The following is a 26,083-nucleotide window of genomic DNA, read 5'->3' as shown; positions in this document are numbered from 1 at the left end:
ATAAACAAAACCATGGATAAAAAACAATTCAACACAGGAATTTCAGAGAAATCCTTATCACTGAACTTGTAGGCCATGTCCGTAACCCTATGAGTTTGAAGCGGGGTCGTCCTTCATCAGTAAAAAAAGAAGAAAGGCTAAACAAACAACCTCACTTTCTTGCAGCTCATTCAACAAAAAAAAACTAAAGACTGTGCTGTTTGTAGCAATAGAAAGGTGCCAGGAGGAAGAAAGGAAACACTTTACTATTGTAAAACCTGTTCAAAAAAATCCTGGTCTTCATCCTGCAGAGTGTTTTGAACGATACCATACCATACTAAAATATAAAACTTATTAGTGTAAGTATCAAATTTTATATCTCTATAACATAAATTAGAAATAAAATAAAATTATTATACAATATAATAATGTATATACTTTATTGACTTCCAGTTTGCTAAAAATGGGTTTTTACTGAAAATATGCTAAAATAAATACGAGCTGAGGGGACAGACTAGTGAAAAAAATCCGAGTGGAAAGGGTTAATACAGATTGAAACTTTGTATGATTTCAATGCTCGATTTAAAAATCGACTATTTTGTGTTGTGATATAAATTTATACATTTGTATGATTTTAATTCTGTGACCAATTTATACGCTTGAAATAGATGCGTAATGTTTGCGAGTTTTCTTTGGCTAATGTTGTGACCTGGCTTGTGACTGTGACTTTGACATTGTCGATAATACTTGTATTCTGATAACAATAAAGATATTTTATTTCTAATTCTATTTCTAATACTGCAGAAAATATCACCAGAAGTAAGGAGTTGCCATATACATAATGGAATCCAAATGTCAAATTGAAATGATTGACACTTATGAATACTGCTTGCAACTGGTTTGTGAGGTAGCGATGATAACTAAGGGAAACTGTGAAGCTGGCCTAGGTATAATATTTCAACCACTTGAGAGCGTACCAGCTAACAAATCAGTGATAATCATGCGTGACATCAATATTGATAAACAAGCCAAAAATAATTACCAGATCCTAATAAAAAAAATTCTGACTTGTCACAACATTCAGAGACTAGACCGCTCATATACCAGAATAACACTAACATTAAGATCATCCATAAATTGTGGTTGTACCAACCTTCTACTGGGAAAACTCCTTGTAGAGATTATAAACACCGTAATCTCAGACCACATAGGGCAGCTCTGTACCATTAATCTGGACATCAGTCTACCTCCATATCCTGGTGTTAAGCGCAGAAACATGAGCAACAGAAACATGATCAAGTTAAAAAAAAACTCCTTCACCATGAAGACTAGTCAACAGTTTTTAGCTAAACCGACACAGAAGAGTCCTACAACAAATTTAGTAGTATTCTTTTTAGTACAATACGACCTAACTGGTTCAAAAGCTACCTGACAGGACGAAGCCAGACTCACCTTCCTTCATCTTAAGTTATGTGATGAAGCAAGAACAAGCGCACAAAACTACAATTACAACACCAGACACGCATCCAACTAACAACTACCTGTGCATAGACTAGTTGCCACAGAGAAGAAACAGACCTATGCTGGAGCAAAGCTGTAGAATGCCCTCCCCCACCACTAAAGGAGCTGAAGAAGAACAATAAGCTACAGTTTAGACGACATATTAAGAACTAGCTGCTAGAACATCCTTTGTACCACCTGAGTGAATATTATGAATGGACTAACAACTTGTAACAATAAATTGTTAAGACCCTTGATTTTTCTCTATGATAATGTACAAAAAAATGAAAATAAAACAATAAATAAAACAGGTAACAGGTTTCACAATAATATTGGCAAAAATGTATCTAAGAATAGTCAACTTATTGAAGTAGCGCTTTATCCTGTATTTTTAACTATGCCAGAAATTATCATTAAATTATAAATTAACTGGGTAAAAATGTTTAAAATTACAAAAATGCACATCCCAAAAAGAAACAGTAAACAGACTAAAGTGATGTACAGTTGTGGATTACTAGTTTTATATTATATTAATAAATCACGTTTTATTTTGGAGTATGAAATTGTCATATTAAAACTTTTAGAATAATATGGAGGGGGGTGTTGTTAGCAGCATTACGTAATTTTTGAGGGGGTAGTGTTACTGTCACATGGGGAGGAGGGTGTTCTGAAAGTTCCTATTTTAATGTTATGTAACTAAGGGATAGCCCCTTTATAACTTGAACACAACATTAACTCCTAAGTCCAACTATACAGGATGAAATAAATGCTGAAAATGTGTTAACTATATCTTCAATTCCAAGAAGTAATGAATTCAAAATACAAGAGAGGAAATCAGTGGCAAGACTAAAAATTCAGAGTGGAGAACAGTTTAAGAAATAAAAAAATGTTTAAGGGGAGAATTCCACAAAAATGTAATAGAACCAGACTAAAATTTGTTGGGTTTAACCCATTAAACACACATTTATACACACTCTGTCACTATTTTGTAATGCAGTGGTCAAGAAAATGCTAGCATAATAGGGAAAGAAACCAATTAATTGTGGTAACAACATTTAATTTGCATGAGGCATCTTTCCATATTTTTCTGCTCTTACATAAAAGTAAGCTGCTTTAACATTATGAATATTAAACCTCACCCTTTAAGAAGTAAAGTCTTAGCAAGGTCGGCAACACCGGCCAGTTTGTAAGCGACGGCAGCCATTGCTACATGGAGATGGGACTTTACTGCATCGTCCTGTGCCCACCAATTCAGGGCAGCTTCATATGCTTCAAAAGCCTCCTGATACTGCTTATCTGAAATCATGCACTTGTGGCTAATTCAATCATAGGTCTGGAGAAGTATTTTGATGATTTCAGTCATAGTATTGATGCGTCATCAAAACTTAAAACAGTGATTTGATGAGTAAAGGATGTACTCAACATTATTTCTAATCAATCATATTACTCAAACAAAAAACTATTTGCCTTCTCAAAGCTGGATGCATTTTTAAAAAGTTCTTGAACATTAAGACCTTATAAAATTATTTTATTTTATTTCACACTTCAACGCATTACATTTTTTTACTTACTTCACTCTCTACATCATGAATTCAGCAAAAATGGCTGGAATTGAGCCTCAAACTTTTTATGAATATGATATGTTTTTATATATAAATTTAATTATGTATGTGTTTGTATGTGTGTGCGTATGCATGCATTTGTTCGTGCGTACATGTGTGTTTATTTATAAAACCACACAATACACTGTATATTTAGTTGATATATTTTTTAAGCCTTTGAATGTAATCTCTAAATTATTCTGAGAGTCATGGTTATAGTATAAAATAAAAGAATTATGTTGAGCCTAATATTGGTATACAATTAGTTAACAATACCAAATAACTCACATGAAGATTTGTATAGGTTTATTAACAAAATTGTTAAGGATGTTATATTATTGATGTTAGAATTCTTATTTTTGCTATTTATACTTATACAATAAAATGCTTTTGACAGGTACTTTTCCTACTGTTCTGAAAGTGGTTAAAATAATTCCTATTTATAAGAAGGGAGACAAATTGAACCCTGCTAGTTATCGTCCAATATCGCTGCTGCCAATTTTTACAAAATATTTGAGCATTGCAATAATAATCAGCTACCGTATATTTTTATATGCTAAACAATGGATATATGTGTAAAAAAGCAGTCTGGTTTTATACCAGGTCGTAATGTGATTAAAGCTGTAGAGTTGGTAGTGTCAAATGTTTTAGATAGCTTTGAAGACAAAATTACTTGCTCAGCCTTATTAATCAAAAGCATTTGATTGTATTCCATATAAATCACTCCTAAAAATATTACAAGATTACGGTGGAAAAGTTAATGAATCGAAGCTGTTGTCATCATATCTTTATGATGATAAATCGGATTTTAGTAATGTCGAAATAGGGGTTCCATATGGTTTCCTGCTAGGGCCATTCTTGTTTGTAATAACAGTGAATGATTTTGCACATAATATGCCATGTTCTCATGCATTATATGCTGATGACACTACTCTTTTGAGTAGCAATAAAAATATAGATAACTTACTATTGGATTAGGAGAGGCCAATGGTTGTAGCTAATGAGTGGTTTAGGTCTAATTATCTAGTTGTAAATAAAGAAAAACAGAGCACATAATATGTTTTCTTTGTATATTAAAATTTATAATAATTTACATTTTAGCCCTGTAAAACTTTTAGGTATATACTTAGATAATAAGCTAAGCTGGAACATACATGTTCATACAATCTGTAAAACATTGGCAAAAGTTACATATTTACTTTGAAAATTAAAATTTTACATCAACACTGATATCCTAATTGTAGTAATGCAAAAAAGCATTTGTATGGCAAAACAGCTTTAAAAATTATAAAAGGTTCTCCTGATAGAATGTGTTGCTATCTCCTATTGAAAGAACTACAAATTATGACCATGCCAGGTATCTACTGTGTATATATATATATATATATATATATATATATATATATATATATATATATATATATATATATGTATAAAATGTAAAGAAAAGTTTGAAAATTATAATTCCTGATATGGTATTTATAACTATGATACCAGAAACAGAGATAAATTAGATATGCCAAATATTGGATTAGAAAAATCCAGTCATTTAAACCTGGAAATTAAATTGATTAATAAATTACCTGATTATAGCATGGTCAGTTAGTCTTGTTATATTTAAAAATTCCATTACTACTTCGTTAAAGTATAAAGCATTTTACTCAATTGATGTTATAAAAACAGAGGTATTTAGTATACAATCTAATAGTTCAGGACAATTAATAACAACAAAATGCATTCAAGATAAATATAATAAACAAAATGTACAATAGATGATAGATTGTCATTGTGACGTTTCTTGTACAGACAACTGTTGATGCCAAATTCCTATTACAATACTTTATTGCAAAGAAATAGGTGCATTAAAAGAGTAAAAACTACCCTAATCTGTACATTTGTATTACAGATGAATAAAAATAAAAATAATAAAACACAAAATTAAAAAAAATGAAACTAAAACAAAATTGTTAAAAATTAAACTGATGGTGTTCTTGTTAACATAAACTTGTAGCTACACTCAATGACAGCTCACCTCTGTACAAAGCGAGTGCAAGGCCACACTGGGAATGAATATCAGCTTTGGAGATGGCCCGGTACACTTGCACAGCATCCTCCACCTTTTCAGCCTTGAGCAGCACCCGTCCAAAGTTGGCCAAAACCTTGTCTCGATGTGTGGGCGGAGCCTGGTCAACAGCTCTACTGAGAACCTCTACACTGCTGCGGTAGCGACCACAACGCTCCAGCAGACAGCCCAGCATGTTCAGCCCACAAGCGTCATCCTCTCTGTCATCTATACACCATTTCACTAGCAACTTATTGTCTAGGTTAAAATATGAAATTGATTTTAATGTAAACTGGTGCTTGTTATAAACTGCTAGTAATTGTATGTAATCCGGTCATTTTTTGTGAGTTTTCTTACATAAGTTAAATTTTCAATATACTTTAGAAAGCAAGTGGTATAAACTCTATGTGTGAGATGAATGATGAAATTCTAAAATGGTAAGAGGGATTAAAAATGCTTCCTGCCAAGATGCCAAGGAACAGAAAACATGGGAGGATTTGTGGATGATTCAGATCTAATGTTCGAAGAAAAAGAGGCTAGACCGATTTCAAGCCTATTATTAATACATCGTAATATTATCCATCGAAGCAGGCAGGTGATGGTTGACCCTTCTAGATATAAGGTTGTTAAGCTTGTTGTTGTGGTGTCTGTGGCACCCACTTCAACCATCTTCCTTAGCAGTGAACTAAACTTGTCTACCAAGTAACAATATAATCTGGCATAAGTTACAACAGGTTTGCAGTACCCAGTGTAGGTCCTACAAGATCACCAGAGATGAACCTTCCTGAAGTAATCATATGTATAGTCTTATTTCCTAAGGTCCCACCTGATTCTTAGTAACAATACAGTAACAATAAAACTTTGTAATCTATTGTTTACAGTTTGCTCTGACGCTCCTAGATATTGTCTTACTGTATTTACTGACAAATGATAACACCTATCCTATTTGACTTGGCAAAAAAAGAGTGCAAATGATATAGTTATACTAGAACCTAACAATTGTAGAGCTGCGTGGACAGTTATAAATTATATACATTGGTTGTAAACAGATTGTATACCAGATACAAATATATTGGGCCTATTACAGCAAATGAGTTTAGAGTTCTTTCTAAAAATTAGTAGTACTATAAGAATTTATATTTCATGTGAAGATGTAGCCAATTTCTCTGAAATTAATTTTGTATCAAAACTCCTATGTCACTTTTAAATGGAAGAAGTTAGCAATTTTAATATTTGTAGAAAGGTAAAAAAAACTTTGTAAATCAAATCAGAAGATGTTTGGTAGCCCTAGTGTAACCATATGGACACAGTGAGGGATATGTTCAGTCCTCACACAGAGTATTCATTTCTCACTTTATTATCTGGACTGATACTTGTTAAACTGGCATATATATTAATAGTTTAAACTAGCTAATATATCAATTGTTTAACCCGTAACAGTCTAGTGTAACCATATTGACACAGGGAGCGATATGTTCAGTCCTCACACAGAGTATTCATTTCTCACTTTATTATCTGGACTGATACTTGTTAAACTGGCTAATATATCAATAGTTTAAACTAGCTAATATATCAATTGTTTAACCCGTAACAGTCTAGTGTAACCATATTGACACAGGGAGCGATATGTTCAGTCCTCACACAGAGTATTCATTTCTCACTTTATTATCTGGACTGATACTTGTTAAACTGGCTAATATATCAATAGTTTAAACTAGCTTATATATCATTTGTTTAACACGTAACAGTCTAGTGTAACCATATTGACACAGGGAGGGATATGTTTCAGTCCTCACACAGAATATTCATTTCTCACTTTATTATCTGGACTGATACTTCTTAAACCAGCTAGTATATCAATTTTTAACCCGTCACAACCTGAGGTTGGTGTAGCCATAAGGTTAGTGAAAGAGTCCGCTTCTTGTCGAAATGCCATCAGGAGGGATAGAGGGCTCTATATCTCAGTTATATCACCTTGTGCAGAAAGAAGCTAGTTCTCTTCCAGTCCAAGCAGGTAGAAGAAGGTACCTCATGTTTAGCTAGTAAAAGGCTTTAACACTGAGGGTATTCCACCCACTTAAAATGTCATCCTCCGAAGAAGACTAGACTTATTGATCAACAGGAATATGTTCAGTCCTCATACAGAGTGATCATTCCTTACTTTATTATCTGGGCTGATACTGGTTAATAATTTATTGATTTACAAAAACACTGATGAAGAAAATATGCCTAGACTGCTTCCTGTGCAAACACAATTTTAATTTTTTCAAGTAACTCATTTATTTCATCTTACTTATAAACTGACCTGTAGACCAGGTGAGCGCATCAATTGCAACTGGAACGGCATGCATACGCTCAATGCTGTAGATGTAGTGGGGATCATTGGTGGCCTGTCGCAGTGTCTGACACACCCACTGGCCGTAGCCCAGGCTGGACTCTGGATGGTAACCGAGCTGTGTGGTATGTCGGAACAGATCCATTGTCTCCTCGTTCTGTACCCGCTCCGCTATCAGCGCCTGCTCGTGCCAGCACACACTTGGTGAACCAACTGTTATGATCACAACTCGTGATGTCAACACACTATTCATACATAATAAGTATAATATGAATGAGAATGTCATTAACAATCCCTCAGTTTCATTACAATTTAAACACAACAAAACTAATAGACATTAAAGTATTTTATCTTTATTTTTTACAAATTAATTTAATTGACTATTGACTACATTGAATGTTCAAATTAATGGGTCAATAAGTAACTATATGACACTGCAACCCCTCACTATTATCATTTCATAATAAAGAGAACTACGATAGATCCTTGTTGGACCCCATGTACCTGGCCGACCCAACTAGGGCAATATTCGGAGTCAGTCCGCTGCGCTGCACTGAACGCTGCGTTGGCCAGTTTAAGTTCATCTAGCCTTAAGTACAAAACAGCCCAGGTTACTCCATGGTGCTGCCACAGTGTTATCCAGCATAGTAGCTTTGATGAATGCATGTTGTGCCAACTTGAACTTCCTCACTTCTGTATCAACAAGAGAGAATTGGATAAGATCTGCCTAAAGACTCGTCCTAGCTCGAGTGGTTAGAAATACCAAACAGGACCAGAGTTCTTGGCCAGAACAATTAAAAAAATATTAAATTAACATAAGAATTCTGATATGTCATTCTTACTAATGAGTCCTTTGGATCATCAGAGAGAAAACTGATTAAAGGTATGCTATGCACTGTTGCCAACAATCATACAGAAAGTTTAAATCATTGTTACAGCTTAGATTTGTTTGATTCAGTCCAGGTTAGGCCTTTTTTACTCTCCAGTCAAAATCAGATCAGTTTAGAAATAATTATAGGTCAGCTAAACTAAGTCCTACTGAACCTTACATACTTAATACTATACAATTTTTAACAATTGTTATCAGTTTAGCAATTTTACCACATTACTACCCCTTCAAGACAATAAACCAAAATTCATTTGTACAACATACAGCGATATTTCGAATCAATTACAGAAAACTTTTAAAAGCATACAAACAAATCTATCATGTACAAAACAAACCACAAATTATCACAAATATTAGGAAATCGCAAAGACAAAAAATCACTCAAAAAAATCAGGAATTTATTAAATTAAATGCAATGACTGTGAAAAATTGTACATTGGCCAAACAAAAAGGAACATCAAGACAAGATTCAAAGAACACTTTTCACATATAAAATATGGAAGAAATGAAAAATCTGCTATTGTGAACCACTGTACTGAATATGGACACATCATTTACCATATGTTATTTTGGTACTTATTGTTTACAAAAATTTAACTATTTATTCATTTGTAAAGTTGCCTGATGATGGAATCCTAAATTCTGAAATGCCTTGCAAAATTAAATTAATATTGGAAAATTTGTTGTAATTCACTAGTGGAAGGTACTTGTTAAGTTCTATTGGAAAAAGAAACCTGGTATTAATTCTTTTATAATGTACACTTAATAGGAGGTATGATTGTTTTAATACTATCTTCAGATAGTATTTTTATCTCTGTTTTGCCATTATACAAATTTTAAAGTAAAATAAAAGGTACATATGGATTACACAAGATTTAAAAGATGAAAAAAATGAAATATTAACCTCAGTAAATTATCAAAGGTCGTAAAATCCAATAATATAAAATACGAAGTCAAGAATAAAAATGAAATAATATAATTCAAAACTAACAAGCAGTAAAAAAATTATTTTTTACACCAAAATTTAAGATAAAACAAATATTAACAAGACAAGATGACAAATTATAAACAAAAAAACATAAAATAGTATAAGTAATTGTAAAGGGATTTTTGTCTTTAAATCTAAAAATTTGTCTATGAGTGATCCACTTTTAACCCAATTGAAACAAATTTTTGACTCACAAACAAATATACCATCATAATGGCTATGGTGAAATTCCAGTGAAATTGATAAAATTTGTAAAACATTCCATAATTAAACCACTATTGCATCTAGTAAATTCATCTCTTGTTACAGGTACATGTCCTGATAAATTAAAAATGTCAAAGGCTGTCCCAGTCTTCAAATAAGGTTCAGTAACAGATATTCAAAATTGTCTTAAGTGTTGAAGACGTCAAGAAGTATAAACTGAAGTTCAAAAAGTATTATTTCATTAAAAATGCATTTTATTCATTTCAAGAATTGTATACAATGACAATGTTATGAAACTTACATAACTTTAACTATCAAACAAATTTAGTTGCAGTTGTAGACACTATTTTTTGTACTTATATGCATAATATAAATAAAAATATTTTGACTTTGATGTTGTTCTTCATATAATGATACGTATTTACAAATAACGGATGATTGAATTTTGAATTATCTTCTTTTACTGTACCATTCACAATATTATATTTCGTTCAAATTTGATTATTATTTACAGTGTGATATAAATTGTCTCTTTTTGTCCTTTAAATTGATATAAATATAATTAAAATATCATGTTTTAAAGTCGTTAACTACAATTTTGGATTAGCAAAATTTGAGTAAGCAGAACTCTATTGAGATCACACACACTACCAATTGACCTGGTAAAGCAGCAACAATTCCGAGCTGGTTCCAGTGTTGCCAACTGCCTGGATCCAGAGTGACACTCTCCTTGGCAGCAGCCAATGCACGTTGACATATGCCGTCCCTAGTGTCAGATAGTTCCACCTGTTGTCTGTAGTTGAGGGCAAGGTCGTGCCATACAGCAGCTTGTCCCTCTCCTGACATCAGCTTGAGACACCGGCACAAGCAACTAGCAGGAAAAAACATTTCATTCATATAAATAAGCACATCAATTTTATTTCTCAAGACCTTGTCTTAATAATACATGAATTTTCTAACTCATGAACAATATGACATAATTTTGCTTACTAAATTTGTTTATTAAAAAATTATGGATAGATAAAGAATGCCAAAATAGTTTTAGCTTCAAAACATACAAAAAAATGTTTCTATAAGTACACTTTAAATAAAGGAGGTGCAAAAACCTTTTCAGGACTAAGTGTAGAGACTTAGGCTCTTTTCCTAAAAAGAAAGTATACTTTATAATAAATTAGTCCACAAAATTTCATTGGAATATGTTCAAAAATATATAAGGTGCATAATAATTATTACATTACTCTCTTATAACATAAAAATATAACTTACTATAAGATTAATATTGGTTTACTTCTGTAGTTTTATACATAATTTCAATGAGGTACATTAGCTGGCTGCATACAGATTGCTGTATGATCAGATGACTGTCTCTTGTTTCTGATCGGTTGGAGCAATAAAACATACTCATGTATCTGAATTAGTTTGGCATAGCGTCTTCCTGTTCACTTTATCTGAGTGTCTATAGAGTTTGTTTCATGTGTGGTGTCACCCCCTTGGGTTGTGAACATTGTGCTTCCTCACACCCCCCTCTTTTAATAATTAAATAAATTTGTACTTTTACGGAGTATGTGGCCTCGTCCCCCTCGCCCAAGTGACTGTTAAATTCGCTGACACGTGACTACGGTTAGAGTTTTATAAATCTATTCTCAAGTGCCCAGACAGAATGACGATCTTGTGACAATCCTTTCGTGAGGAGGTGAACTAATTGTTGTGCCACGCCGTGTGGTAGATGAAGACGGCTAAAACTATGCATACCAAATTTTAAATTTGCACAGAGTTAAACCAAAACATGCCAATAAAAGGAAATAAACAAATCTTGTATCTAATTTGTGTAAAATACACAAAGTGATGTTACGTGGATCATGGCTATGACTGACCGTGCGCCTAGCTGTAGCAGCTGGAGACCTTGCTGAGTGGCCTCACTAGCTGACTTTGACCTCAGGACCTCAGGCACTGTGAGATAGTGCCACGACCGAGGTAGGGATCCAGCTAATGTCAGACATTCTCCTGCAAGCTTCCACAGGCAGGCTAGATCTGGCCGTAGCTGCACCGCACTAAAACATACACGCAATATAGAAATACTTTGACCTCAGGCACTGTAAAAAAGTGCCACGCCAGTGGTAGGGACCTAGCTAATGTCAGACAGTCTCCTGCAAGCTTCCAAGCTAGGTCTGGCCATCCCTGCACTGCACTAAAACATCAATCAATTGAAATGAAGCATGAATCTTTATTACATTATAGAATACTGGGTTGTAGACATGGTCAAATTATAACAATAAGAAAGATGAAAAATATAACAAAGCGTCCAACAAGTATTCAGTCCAACAATAATATTCGTCCTAGATTTCAATTGAAATTTAGGTTAGGTATGTAACCTTTTAAATCTTAAATGCTTTGTTTATTTTCAACACTTTTTCTTGTCAAGCCTCAAAACCTGGTAACAAAATATTCTTGATTCCAGTGTGATAACTATTTTTAAACTCAGCAGTGTGAGTGGGGGTCCTATATACCAGTCTCACATCAGCGATACTCCCATATGTAACTAATATCCAACCAGATCATTTCTAAAAAACATTAATGTCCCAAACAACCCTGAGGCTCAAGCACTCAGTACTGTGTGTTGGAATCCCATACACCAATCTCACACCACCGATCCACATGTAAACTGATACCCAACCAGTAAGTGTCTGAAAACATCAATGTCTCTAACAAGCCTGAGACTCGAGCACTCAGCATTATCTGAAAGAATGGCACATACCCTCAGCTCATATGTTATTATCATGTAAAAACCTGAAAAAATCATTATTGAAAAGTCTAAATTTATAAAAGCAATTACATTTAATTATAAGTTACATACTCCAAAATAAGAACAAACATATCTCACTCTCAAGCAAGACATATACAGGTTTAGCCAGTGAAAAGGGAAGATTGGAGATGGCCTTGACAGTTGGAATGTGAGTGGTGGGGGTAATAGTGGCCGGCTCATTTTTACCTGCGTGTTCCGCCATTTAGTTGAGATGGATCGTTGGACGGGTGAACATCGCGGCTACGCGGTTAAAGCGTATTATACGAATGGTGAAAGTTTGGTGAAAACACAACGTGCTTTTCGACGCCATTTCAACATACCGCGCAACAGGCCTGTTCCTTTGGATAGCGCAATTCGTTCGTGGATAAACAACCTTGAACAAACTGGATCAACGTTTAAAAAACGAGGTGGGAGTGCAAAAACCGTTCGAACCCCTCAAAATATCGCTACTGTTCAACAGGCAATGCTCAGAAGTCCACGCCGATCTGCCAAACAACATGCTCTACGCCTTGGAATAAGTAACACTTCGGTGAGAAGGATTCTTCATCAAGATTTAAATTTTCACCCATACAAAATACAGATTGTGCAATCTCTCAAACCAACTGACCATCAGAAACGATTACAGTTTTGTGAGGAAATGGCCAGAAGACTTGAAGAAAATGTCGACCAAGTAAACAACTTGTGGATGAGCGATGAGGCGCATTTCTACCTTTCTGGTTTTGTTAATAAACAAAACTTCAGATACTGGTCTGAGGAAAACCCTGGCGCACTTCATGAAACGCCTGTTCATGCTGAAAAAGTGACGGTTTGGTGCGCAATGTCAGCAAGAGGAATCATAGGCCCATTTTTCTTTGAGGATAGCAATGGAAGTGCTGTGACTGTTAGCTCTGTGCGTTACGTTGCAATGATCCAGAACTTTCTTACACCACAACTTTCCCGTTTTCCAGTAAATGAACACACAATGTTCCAACAAGATGGGGCAACAAGCCACACTGCAAGAGTTGCTATGAATGCTGTGAATGCTTTGTTTCCAGGTGGCGTCATTTCCCGAAACAGGGATATCCCTTGGCCCCCTCGCTCTCCTGATTTGACAGCCTGTGACTTTTTTTCAGAAAGATCCACCTAGAACTATCCCTGCCCTAAAAAAACGAATTCGGGACGAAATCGAAGGAATACCAGTCAATATGTTGCAAAATGTCATGAGAAACTTCCAGGCCCGGCTGCAGCAGTGCATAGATTACAATGGAGGACTTATGACAAGTGTTATATTCAAAAAATAATTTTTTCACTTATTGTACAGTAAATGGCTACCTTTTTTTCTTTATATTTATAACCATTAAATAATAAAATAAATTTTCTTAAAGAATTAGTTACTTATTTAAATCTTCCCGTTTCACTGGCTAGCCCTCTACTACTGTATGTTTAGACCTCTATTTTCTTCAAAAAGACCATGATCATGAAGAATGTTATAGAAAAACAACAAATCTACCACATTATATTGATATAAAAGAGCATGAGATGAATCTCTTTTTTGTACTTCTAAACCAACTAACTCTAGAAACTTCCAGGAAAGGAAACGTCCATGGCAGAAATATACTCTGTATAGTCTTGACCTCTTGGTATCTCCCTAAACTTAATGGTTTATTCAAGATGGCTTGGGACCATCTTGTTCTGTATAGCGATACAATAACCCTTTTAAAATATTAATCAATTATCAAGAGGTTAGTTCAAATTAAAATATTTAACATTCTAAAACCATTATGAAGAGCATGGTACCTGGCGATGGCAATGAGGCCCTCCTGTAGACGGTCACGTGCCAAGCCCATGAGCCGGGTGGTGAGGTGTTCTCGAGCCAGGTATAAACAAGTCTCACACAACCCCTTCAGTGCCAGGGGGGAGGCAGGCTGGGCCATCACAAGTTCTCTAAACTCCAACAAACTCTCATCCGCCAGCTCTGTCATCTGCTCAACCGACAACGTGTTCATCAATGTGATTACTTAAAGCTGTGTTTCTTGATTCTTGTAGAACTCTAATTTGAATCCTTACTATTTTTAGAGTTGATAATTAATATATCTATGATGTCATAGTAATGCTTTTTATACCAAACAATTTTTGTTTGTTTAAAAATGCATTATTGAAGACTGCCATTGATACATCTGATCATAAATGGCCCGTACATTTATGGTTATTGAGTAAAATCGGTTATTACCATCCCACATTGGTGACATCACTTGAGTAAGATCAGTTTTAGTCTTAACATTTATGCAGTCCTTTGTGTAGAGTCGGTGTTGCTCCTTGCTGATTGTCTTGTGTAAGTCCAATGTTAAGTCAAGGTGTAACTTGGTTGTAATCTATAACTGTAATTAGTAATTTGAATATAATAGGTTATATTGTATGTGGCATTGGTTACAGAATCACGTTGTCAGTGTCATATTTCATTAAATTTAAACAACACCAATCTATATTCGCTCCTGATATGTAATGTTTGAAGGTATCAAATGTCAATAAGATTCAAATCATTTACGTATTATACTCACCACTTGACGTACACTTTGGGAATATCAACAGCCATTTCACTTTGCAATAAATTTATTTGTTGGACTGAATACCAAACACATGGTTACTGGGTTCATCAGTTTTTTGTTTTTTAATTACATTGCATAACTAGTTTCACAAGAAAGTTTACTACTATGCATTTCAAGTTATGTTGATTCAGGTTTTGATTTAACAACTAAACCATTCTATTATAATCATATATGTTACTGGTATGAACACCAAGGAAAAACAGAGAGCGAAGGTACACAGAAATGGCTCCCGGTATTTTTAGTCTCAGACCCAAACTACTACGCTTAAATTTTAATACATTGTCAATACTGTTTATAAAATATGGATTTCTTTCGTAATTATTATAATTTAATAATTTGAATTTATTTCAATATCAAGTTAATTTATCTTTTCTCTACAATTATTTTAACCCTCACATATGATTTGGCATCATAGTCGAACAACAAGACTAAATCACTAGAGTTGATTTGACTGTGTCTGCCTGCTGATGCGCCGTGAACACTTAGTAGTGCTCCATATATATATAAACAGTATTGACAATGTATTAAAATTTAAGCGTAGTAGTTTATATATATATATATATATATATATATATAATATATATGGATTAATTTTAACATGCACAGACAACAAATGAAAAGTTACCACAAAATGCATACCTGTTTAATGGTAGCAATTTGTAATGCTGGATAAAAAGCTCCTGGTTTCAATTCCAACACTTTCTGGTACGATTTCAACGCAGATCCATTAGCTCCTCTGGCCATATAAGCATCTGCCAAAGCTTCCCACATGTGACTGAAAAAGTTAAAAATATGATAAATATAACATAAAATATACTTACCTATTGGTAGAAAGAAAGGATTTTTCAGTACTTATTTTACTATGTTCGTCCTAAAATTGAGTGGGTCCACATTTGAATAAAAGTACGACGAAAGAAGTTTGAAGAACAAGTAGCTTATGATGTGATCAAAAAATCAACCTAGATCACAAATAAGAGTTCTGTGATGATTGCTATTCCATTTTGTCGGTTGGTTGCTGGGAAGGATTTACCATTGACATTTGTTGAATGTCTGTAGTATTTAGAACATGCTCTCCATACATAGACTTCAGAAAAATAAAATGTCAGCTTGGAAATATAATATAGATTAAATCTATCACAGGCACGGGCCATCTACTGCTGCAATCAAAAGTATAGATATATAAAATAATAACTGGATCATTCATCCACCTAATGAAATAAAAGCATGTCTAGCCTAACTTTTTTCTGGTATAAACCTAATATCAAAGCTGGCAAAAAAGAGCAAAAAAACTAGTATAAGAGTTAATTTAATGACATTTAATTGATCAGTGCTCAATAACGCATTGATTGTTACAAACATATGCTTGCGTGATACTCATTACAACTAGTTAAGATCAATCAGTATAAACCAGCAGGGACGGGCAGCTGATAGTAGTGCCCCAATTAAAGTCAGTTAGGAAGGGCATAATTAAAAATCTAAAGGGCAAAATGAAGCTATAATTACTATTCTATACATTTACGCCAGTGATGAACTAGATTCTGCATTCCATTGAGGGAAATGTTGGCATCTATATCTAAGAGTCAGTTTACCACTGTGGATTTGACTTCACCATCGGATTCATACCAAACTCCTTTCAGTTTCCTTGCCAAGTATTGAATCTTTCCACTATCTGTCGGCTACTATGGGGTCACGCATTATTGTGATGTAGTAAGAATTTTCTATGCTCTGGTTGAATTTGCCTAATCCTGGTTTTTATCTTCCCCAGTGTCTTACAGGAGGTATTAGAAATTATGATAAGTAGACCACAATGTAAGTACTCTGAATAATGAACTTTGTGTGAATCCCAAAACAGGGTTAGTATAAGTTTTCCAATGTTCGCACAACTTTTGAACTTTCTGGAGAGGGTGACCCCACGTATCTGTACTTCTTTGATTCATTGTTATCCTCCAGATTATAGTAATGAAGCTAAGTTTCTTCTTCAGTCGTGGTATTATGCAGAAAATCATGATCATCTTCATATTGGCGAAGATTTGTCCAGCACATTTCAATACACTGAGTTTTCATTTCAGGAGTAAGCATTCTCGGTACCCAATGAGCACACATTTACCATCATGTTGTTAATCTTATGGCCGCCTCACATTTCAGAGATATCAAGAAAAGAAGTAATTTAATGTTGTTTTATTCATCTGATTTCTCGAATAAATACTTAAAAAAGAAACTGGTTTTCATCTCTTGTCACACTCACTGACGGCCGGAACAAAAAGCATCCTCCATATTTAATTTTCCGTTGTCACATATTTTAACTTTTAAAACCCACTTTCTAAGGTGACTACCATCATAGTTTTGTTACTCTAAACACTTTTCATTCACCAATAAATATTAAAGGGTGGAAAGTCTTCTGCGACAAGGAACTTGAATACCAATCTGTTTCAACTGCAATGGAAAACTCATCTCACTCATCCTATAAGATCATCAGACCAAAGTAACTTGCCAAAATGATATTTGGCATGCTTCTAATTGACCTTAGTATATTTCGAACAAGTCTAAGTCACATAAGCTATCTGGATATTTAACAAAGTAATGACATAGGATATGTTACTAATCAGTCAACACTCGAACCTGTATCATAGCTAGACAGTTATTGTACTGTAGTTTAACATATTGACTGTACAAGTACATAATGCTCATTACTATTAGTCAAAATCACTCAGTTTAGAACAGCAATGAAAATGTTAACCCTTTACTTAGCTTGTATCCATTTAGATACATCATTCTGATGAGTGTTTTTTTTTTTTTTTTTTTTGTTTTCTTAGGACAAAAAGCTTATAAATTGCACTTAGTCCTGTAAGAACCTCTTACACTCTCTTGCACTGCTTCCGGAGTGATAGGACATTCAGGATGAGAAAGGTTAGTGGGTAGTGGCCGCCTCCTATCGAGATCCATGAGGAAGAATTAGGGCATTAATCTCAGTCATGTTCCCTTGGAAGAAGGGGAGGCCAGCTCTGTACCAGTCTCTCCAGTCAAAGCAGGCAGGGGTGGCACACCCTTGTTGAGATTAGCAAGAACCTCTGATAGGGAACTAACCCCACCAAACTCCAACAGTCCTGATGATTACTACTACCGGTATTGTCACACACTCACGTGAATCTTGAATCACTATATACTACCACGAAAAGAGTTAGGCTGTACAAAACCATGGCATACGAGGCATTTTTTTAAAGTAAGTACCGTTTTGATATAAAAAAATCAACAAGTAAATTTTTCAAACAAAACTTTATTTACCTAGAGGACACAATTTCGTAGAGAACACTTCTTGATACAGCAGGAAATTTTTCAGCTAAGAACGAAATTGTGAACGGTCTGTTCCCTTTCACTTTACAGTTCACTTTTTGAATGAGATCATCGGTAATGACTGAAGGTCGCCCACTTCGTTCCTCATCATAAACGTTTGTGCGGCCATCTTTGAAGGCCCTAATCCATTTCCGCACCATTCCTTCACCATAATGTTTTCACCATAAACTTCACTGATTTGACAATGAATGTCAATTGCTTTTAAGCCTTTAGCACAGAGAAAACAAATCACAGCACACACTTCACAGTCGGCAGGATTCTCGATAGTCGGCGGCATTTTAAACACATAAACAAACAAAGACTCAATCAAACAGCGTCGTAATGGCGTCTGTGGCTTCCCAAATGATGTAGCTAAACTACGTGCATGCGCTAAACAGCAACTGCAGCGCTACGGCGGCGTAATTTAAAAACAGTACTTACTTTAAAAACATACCTCGTATAATCTCGCTTTCATTATTTCTGAGTTTAGGGTCAAGTTTACAACAAGAGGACTATGCAATCCTTACTGAACTCAATTCTTACTAAACGTTAACTCTACTGAACATAATTACACCAAAGTAGTATAGAGTGTATGGTCATCAAGTCAAGAAATAAAGAGAGAGTCAGACTGTTATCAATTACCACATGAGAAACTGTTGTGGTTATTATTGTAAATATTGATGTTCACCTGTTGTCAGGGTCAGATTTGAGGGCAGCTCGAAGACAGTTGATAGCTGCTGATGTGTCCCCCAGGTCCCAGTACTGCAGACCCAGTCTGGCACAGGCCCAGCGACCCTCTGGCCTCTGTGATATATCCTCCAATAGTGACAGGTTACTTTTCTACAAACAGGTGATAGAGAATGTGATGAGCATTACTGGGAGAAAGTAAAAGTTTTTGGTAAATTAACAAACTTCTTTGGTCTACAACAGTCAAATTAGTCCAATCTTCTACAATAACATTAAATGATTATTTATGAGTAAATAGCAATTTATAATGATTCTTGACTCAAGAAAAGACTATAAATGTTTACTTATTTATTGTATTTATTTTGTTAAGGGCCCTGTTTAATGACTTATTCTCATCAGCTTGTTCTTCACCTCCAGAAGAACCTGATACCCTATCTAAATCCTTAACATGCAAACACATGCATTTATTTATTTTTGCGATGGCACGCACTGCAGTAATCTGCTCACATCTTGTTAGATTGTCTCTCCCAATATAGGTGTTTACTCCATAAACATGAATTCACACATTAATTAATAATATTCTCTTTTCTGTTTTCTACATATATACAGTAAATGATTTTCTAAATCCTAATAATATTATAAATGTGAAAGTGCCTTTGTTTGTTTGTTGTTTTGCTTTCACGCTTAACAATTCACACTATTCGCTATAAGCTATTCGCACTGAAATTTTACATGGACTCTCTTGCAGTCCCTGGGATAAATACAGGCCTATTCTTATTTCGAAAATCCCTCTGGGCTACACCTCACAGGCCTTTAAAGTAGTGAACAATCCCATCTTTGTCTCTAAGTTGTGTAATATTCATTGAATGAGTCTGTCAACTTTAATCAACTGTTCCGTGTAAACATTGTGTATTATTTTATATTTCTTTACATTTATAGTAAGAAATCTGTCTAAAAAGCATATTTTTAAAGGATTACAAATTTCAATTTCAGTGATTAGGTAATCTACCTTGGAAAATGTCCTAAACATAAGAAGGTCAGAATTTGACTCCGAAGACTCACTTTCAAGCAATTGATAAGAACTATGCTGGAAGAAATTTTGCTGGACTGTTCTTTTGAACTAATGTACCAATTTAAGCTCTAACTGATCTAAAATATTAACAATATTTTTCAATTTATAAAGAAACAAAGATGAAGAACCATTGTTAATGTATTTTTAACTGTACATTTTTTATCAAATATTAATTATTAGGATCTAAAAGACAATATAACTATCTAACTTTTACTTTACATTTAGACTGCTATGAAGCCAAAATTTGTTGTTTTTCGACATAAGTAGACTTCTCAGAGATGTGTATATATATATATATATATATATATATATATATTTTCTTGATCAGGAATAAACTTCAAAATAAACTACAGAATACGAAATACTAATATTGGAGTAAATTATAATGACTATAAATATACACTTTTTAACATATTTTATTAAATGTGGGAAGAAGGCAAACTCAACATTGGCATTGGAAATATTCACTTGAACCAGAAGTGCTCATTACCTACAAAATTGCGGGTAACTGCTAGTAATATATAATCTATAAAAAATCTATATTTCAACTGATAATAAAGGAATTTTCAATTCTAATAATATCCAATATTTGATTACTTGATAATTATTTGGTGCCCAAACAATCCACAATGGAAAAGGATCCATTTAACAATGACAAATATGAACAATGTAGTTACGTACCCCGTCTCCTAACGCTCGGTATGTGTCACTCAGTGCCATCTGCGTGGGGCTATGTGCTGGGTTGAGTGCCAGGGCCCGCTGGTAGCACCGTCTCGCCTTGTCCAGTGTCGCATTGGATCTGGCGTAGATGTGACCCAGTTGGAGATAAGCAGTGTACCAATGAGGTGCCAGTTTTGCACACTGCAAAATAACATCATTTAAGCACTTTGATTCTCATATATTATCGTTCAATTGACAATCCAAGAGCGTGTGTTTTAATTTCAAAACATATAACAGCTTTCCCTGTTACAGATCTAATTTCAAAAGACATGGTGGTGGTGTCTGTGAAGGTAGCCTCACAATAAGGGGAAAAAGAGGTAATCATAGCCTCAGCTTACTTCCCCAACTCTTCAACAAACTGCCCACTAGTAAAAATAGAAAGGCTACTGCAGCACTGTGGAGAGAGCAGTGTAGCCCTCATTCTCGGCTGTGACTGTAATGCTCATCACACCTTCTGGGGAAGCAATAACATAAACCCAAGAGGTGAGGAACTCCTGCAGTTTATATTCTATAATGATTTAGTTCTAGAAAATAGAGAATCTAGTCCCACTTTTATTACAAGAACTAGACAAAAAGTTCTGGATATAACCTTATCTAAAGGACTGAAAAATAAAAACACATCAAGGTGGTACATTTCACAGGAGGCCTCACTTTCGGACCACTGCCCCATTAGGTTCGACATAGAGGCAGGAGTTGAGGTGAACGTGACCCACAGGGTTCCAAAATCCACCAACTTATTTGAATTCTGGCATTACACAACAAACGCTCAAGATCTGTAGGTTTTCTTAGGCAAACTGAAGAGTGGTTGGAACAGGCAATCTCATGGTTTTGTAAAGGCCTGGGATTTGACATAGCTTAAACCTTGAAGATGGAGCACAATAAGCCGGATGGTTGAGAGGCAATTACCAGACCCAGGAAACCTAGTTCTCTGTTGTGAAAATGAAAAAAAAAAATCACTTAAAAGGCAAAGTGCATGTATCCGTTTGTTCAGTGGACCCGTGTCCGAAAGGTGCACATGTTGTCCTGAGTTCTGTGTTTAACAATAATTTTTGTATTTCTTGACATTTCTGCTAGAATAAATTTAAATACTCTCAGTTAGGTTTGGTAATTTTGTTCACAATAGCACAAAAACATATGGTTGTTCTGTTATATATAATGTTTTTTGCTATACAGAATAAAGTGAAAATGGCATAAATAATTGTAAAAATGATAATTTGTTTTGGAAGGAAAACCATTATTCTAGTTATAGTTTGTGTTTGTTCCCAAATACTACTGCTACTCTTTCAATCTGCATTTCAGGATGCCTAAAACCTGTTAATTTTCGATCTCTGTTTTTATCACTATCACCAAAACACCAGTCAGGCAAGAAATACTTATTATTATTACATTTACAATCAGTTTCACTCCTCTGACAGTGAAGAACCTAATCTGGGCACGTGGCCCATCAAATTATTGTAGTAGACCTATTGATAATTATCTTATTGAGCTTCTTTTTAAGTTTATTGTAAAACCAAATGTTATTGAAGAGATGTATTTGGATTGTAACAGCCCCGATATAGAACAGGTCTTTTCTTGTAATAATTTATTGCAAAATACTAATTCAGATTTTCCTATTGTAAATTATTAAAAGCTATAATCAGAAATAAAAGAAATTTTTAATAAATACAAAATTAGAGACTAAAACAAAGAGAATATTCTAAACCTCATAAAGTAACAAATAAAAATATTTCATGTTCAACTGACAAAAAGTTCTTATTTGAAAACAGTCATCAAATCCATCCCTTATTTGCCGCATCGCATCTTGATCCTATATATCAGAAAGTCTCAGCATCATAACATCTGCTGCTGCAAACAGTCTTTAGCCACCCGCAATGGGTTAAGCTTGAGATGTACATCTCTGAGTAGGTGTTTTTAAAGTTTAGCTACTCTAAATAAAACAATTAAACCCAACTTTGGATATAATCAAATTAAATCTTATATAGTGACAAATTCTATTTACATACCTTGAGAAAGGCAGTGCAGGCGAGATCATACGAGCATTCTGTGTTGTACAATTGTCCAATACGATACCATGCTTCTGGGCAGTCAGGCGTATGTTGTGCAAGAGTGGGAAGCAGTTCCTTCCCTGCTCCTTGATGATCACACTCCAGGTGCAGTAAGGCAGCAAGAGCGGGAGCATGACTCAGGCATGGTAGGGCAGTCAATAGGTCAGTCCATTGTCGCAGCTGTAGATATGCCTGACACAATGCTTCCGCAGCTAACTCACACTGTCCTTCTGCCAACAGCTGCGAGAAACCAATGTTTAAATATTAAAAAATAAGCCTTCATATAAATAAAATTGAATTTCAAATTATGTTATATAATAATTGTATCTATTTATACGAGTTGGGCATAACAAATATAAAATCATAAAAAGGAATAGTAAGTCCATTTTGAAGCATTTATTGTGCCAATTTGACAGGTTCAAAGAAACTTTAGACAAGAGAGATTAAAACCAATCAAAAATACAACAATATCACCTAAATTAAACACTGGAAATAGCCAAAAACTACATTAAATAATAATGGGATCTTTTTGATGTAATAATACAGAATTCTCGACTGGCATAGCACATAAGTGATAAAAATAACTTATCTGAAATAAAATATCAAGTATAATTTTAAGAACTTGTGGGAGAAAAAAAGTAACTAAAACTTTAGAATGCTGCTTTAACTGAAAAATTAAATGAAGTAGAATATCAAATTAACAAGGAGAGACAGCTTTGGTTAGAGCTTAGGCAAAGTTTTGAAGACCAAGATAAGGAAAAAGAGAATAATATGTGCCATGGAAAAGCAAAATAGGCAGTTTAAGGATGCAATGAGTAAACTTAATCACTAAACTGCCACGTTGTTTTCAACTTCCACGCCCATGTTATCACGTGCCATACTGCTGCTTTGCCACATGACACCTGCAGTGTGTAACTTTTGCAAGAATGATGGCGATCAGGATTAGACTCACTTTATTAACCACAATCTGACATGACAAATCAGGTAATTCTGGTAGCAGTTTGGTGAACGAAGATGTTGCTAAAGTTGATCATGGTACTACATGTAAGTTAACTGTGAAGCAGCTCTGTGCAAAGTAAGAAAACCCGGCAGTACCGGGTGACACCACCGTTGGATACTCAGCACTTTTGGGGTTAAACAAGAAGAAAGCACAAAATTTGACCAAGTAAATGATCCTAAAGAAGTTAGAGATATACAAACAAAACTTACCATTGATAGACTTGATGAATTACCAGTGTTGGGAATTTACCATGAATTACATGATAAACTACACCTACTACTACAACTTGCTCAGTTGAAGATACATCAGGACCAAGTGGAGCACTCTATGAGAGAAATACAAGACCAAATTCAACAGCATGAACAAACTAAGCTGACAAAATATATAGAATCTGCCCACAGTGAAGAGGCAACATTGCCCAAAACACTCCATCTTAAATGAAGGCAAGAAACCCCCACATGAAAGGAAAAACAACTATTTTAATAGCTATTAAAATAGACTAGTGGAGTATCTTGAACAATTTAACCTGCTGACAGGTAGTTAACAAAGTTTTATGAAACCGCAATTGATGAACTGGCAAAAGTCATGTGACCAACTAGAAGTGTGAAAAAACTTGTAACTGGCGTTAGGTTTGATTTCAGCAAGGCCTTGTGACTGTCTGGGTTACAACTTTGTCGTACGACAATAGTGGCATCAGTGACTCTGCTTACAAGTGGTTTAAGAGGTATTTGGAAGATTGCAGCCAATTTTTGGAAATTAGACAATGACATGTAATAATACCTAACATTAGATATAAACCCTACCTGTAGATAGAGGAATGCCTCAGGGATCAGTCTTGGGTCCTGTTCTGTTCATTTTATTTACTAATGACATGCCTTATTATATACTGTTCCGCTTTAATGTATAATATAATGTTCCACAACAATAAATATGGCTTACCAATACTACCACTCGAATGACCTAGTAATTAACATTACCAAGACCAAGCAACTGGCTTTTGGCAGGATAAGTGATAAGATTGTAGCTATGGTAGAAGTTGACATAAAATCACATACAGGACTCCTTGATTGACAGTTGTGACAGTTATTATGTCCTTTTTGAATCCCATTTAAGATATGGCATTGCTATTGCTGTGGATGGTATCACAGCCATCAACTTACAAAGAATCCTTCTAATCCAGAAAAAAGTAATAAGAGCGCTAAAAGTCTGGAACTCAGGGGCATCTGCCGTGAAGAATTCAAGGATATCTGTATCATGACGATTGTGGCCCTATGCATCCTGCAAGTGGTCCTGTTTGCTGAAAATAATAAACTACTTCGGGTAGCAGGCGTTCACCACTATAACACTTGTCACGCTATTCTCTCACTATATGGGAAGGAACCATCATAAATGGGACACAAGGAAATAACCTGAAGACTGCACTGTGTAATTAGAAATTTAAATCCATCTCTCAAACATTAAAAACTAAAAACTGAGAGAAAAAATTAAATACGAGAAAATATTTAAGGAAAGAAAATAATGCTCATCATTTGACAAAATGCCTTTGTATTTACAACAAAATTACATTTATCTGTTCATTCTAGTCAATTTTGTGAATTTGGTCACGAAAATCAATAATTGATTCCAACACCTCTTAATTTTTTCTGTGCAATCTGCCCATTTATCATTACATTAACAAAGTTACAAGGCTTTTCTCAGATCCTTGGTTGTTTGTTCCTTTTTAGTCTGTCTTAACTTTATAATCCACTTGGTAATATCATGTTCAAAGGTGATTAAATATAATCAATATTTTCAAATATGTTATATTTATTGTTATAACATTTCTACAACCTACCATGCTAGCAATCTGTTCTGATGTTTCTAAAACTTAGATACTTTGTTAATCAAAACTGTCAAGGAGTGAATATGAATGTAAACTTTGTTAAAGAATCCCTTTAAATTTCATATAATTAACTTTGAAAATCTGCATAAGGCTTACTGTTGATTCTCCCTACAATATACATTACTTGAGAGAATGTTTGAACAAAAACTACTGTCTGATTCAATTTGACTGAACTATAACTGACTCACCTCTTTGGCCATATTTACTGCTTTTTTTCCAATTTCCTGGATCATCAGAAAGAGCCAGAGTCTTAGCCAGTATCCCACATGTGATGCGGTGGTCTGGACGCAGAGAGAGAGCTGTCTGCGCGTGTCGTTCAGCTTGTTCCAGACACAAAAGTTGGAGTTCGGTTTCCGCCAACAGACACATGGCGTGGAACAGGCCTCTGTTCAGGGACAAAC

The 26,083-nt window shown here is 34.7% G+C and overlaps 3 protein-coding genes across 3 annotated transcripts in view; all 3 read right to left on the bottom strand.

The window, feature by feature from the left end:
* LOC124374709 (tetratricopeptide repeat protein 37-like) overlaps nt 1-7,730 on the bottom strand; it is a 13,461-nt gene extending 5,731 nt beyond the window's left edge. The window contains exons 1-3 of the mRNA XM_046832876.1: nt 7,448-7,730; nt 5,113-5,370; nt 2,619-2,775 (exon numbers count right to left, since the gene is read on the bottom strand). Coding sequence (XP_046688832.1) covers nt 2,619-2,775; nt 5,113-5,370; nt 7,448-7,730 — 698 coding nt within the window. The remainder of the gene's footprint in view (nt 1-2,618; nt 2,776-5,112; nt 5,371-7,447) is intronic.
* LOC124374712 (tetratricopeptide repeat protein 37-like) lies at nt 7,517-23,036 on the bottom strand. Its single transcript, XM_046832878.1, has 9 exons — nt 22,759-23,036; nt 20,717-20,896; nt 18,965-19,116; nt 15,586-15,721; nt 14,138-14,322; nt 11,433-11,609; nt 10,218-10,429; nt 7,982-8,170; nt 7,517-7,658 (listed from the first exon to the last, which is right to left on the bottom strand). The coding sequence occupies exons 2-8, from the start codon at nt 20,753-20,755 to the stop codon at nt 8,058-8,060; spliced, it is 1,014 nt and encodes a 337-aa protein (XP_046688834.1). The 5' UTR covers nt 20,756-20,896; nt 22,759-23,036; the 3' UTR covers nt 7,517-7,658; nt 7,982-8,057.
* On the bottom strand, nt 22,903-26,083 carry LOC124374711 (tetratricopeptide repeat protein 37-like; the record flags this gene model as incomplete). Its single annotated transcript, XM_046832877.1, is given in 2 exon segments — nt 22,903-23,040; nt 25,871-26,083. Coding segments are annotated over 2 exon segments (236 nt in total), but the record flags the coding sequence as incomplete, so codon positions are not given.

The sequence above is a fragment of the Homalodisca vitripennis genome, unplaced genomic scaffold, assembly GCF_021130785.1.
Source record: "Homalodisca vitripennis isolate AUS2020 unplaced genomic scaffold, UT_GWSS_2.1 ScUCBcl_9687;HRSCAF=18267, whole genome shotgun sequence".
Classification (NCBI taxonomy): Eukaryota; Metazoa; Arthropoda; class Insecta; order Hemiptera; family Cicadellidae; genus Homalodisca; species Homalodisca vitripennis.
The sequence above is the reverse complement of the archived record's forward strand: the minus strand, read 5'-3'. Positions and strand labels throughout refer to the sequence as shown.

Excerpts from the sequence above, each read along its gene's own strand:
- LOC124374712 (XM_046832878.1), bottom strand. The coding sequence starts at position 20,755 with ATGGCACTGAGTGACACATACCGAGCGTTAGGAGACGGG. Across the intron at positions 15,722-18,964 it reads AAATCTGACCCTGACAACAG|TCACATGTGGGAAGCTTTGG; the intron begins GTGAACATCAAT and ends TAACTTTTTCAG. Across the intron at positions 10,430-11,432 it reads CTGCTACAGCTAGGCGCACG|TTGCTTGTGCCGGTGTCTCA; the intron begins GTCAGTCATAGC and ends TTTTCCTGCTAG.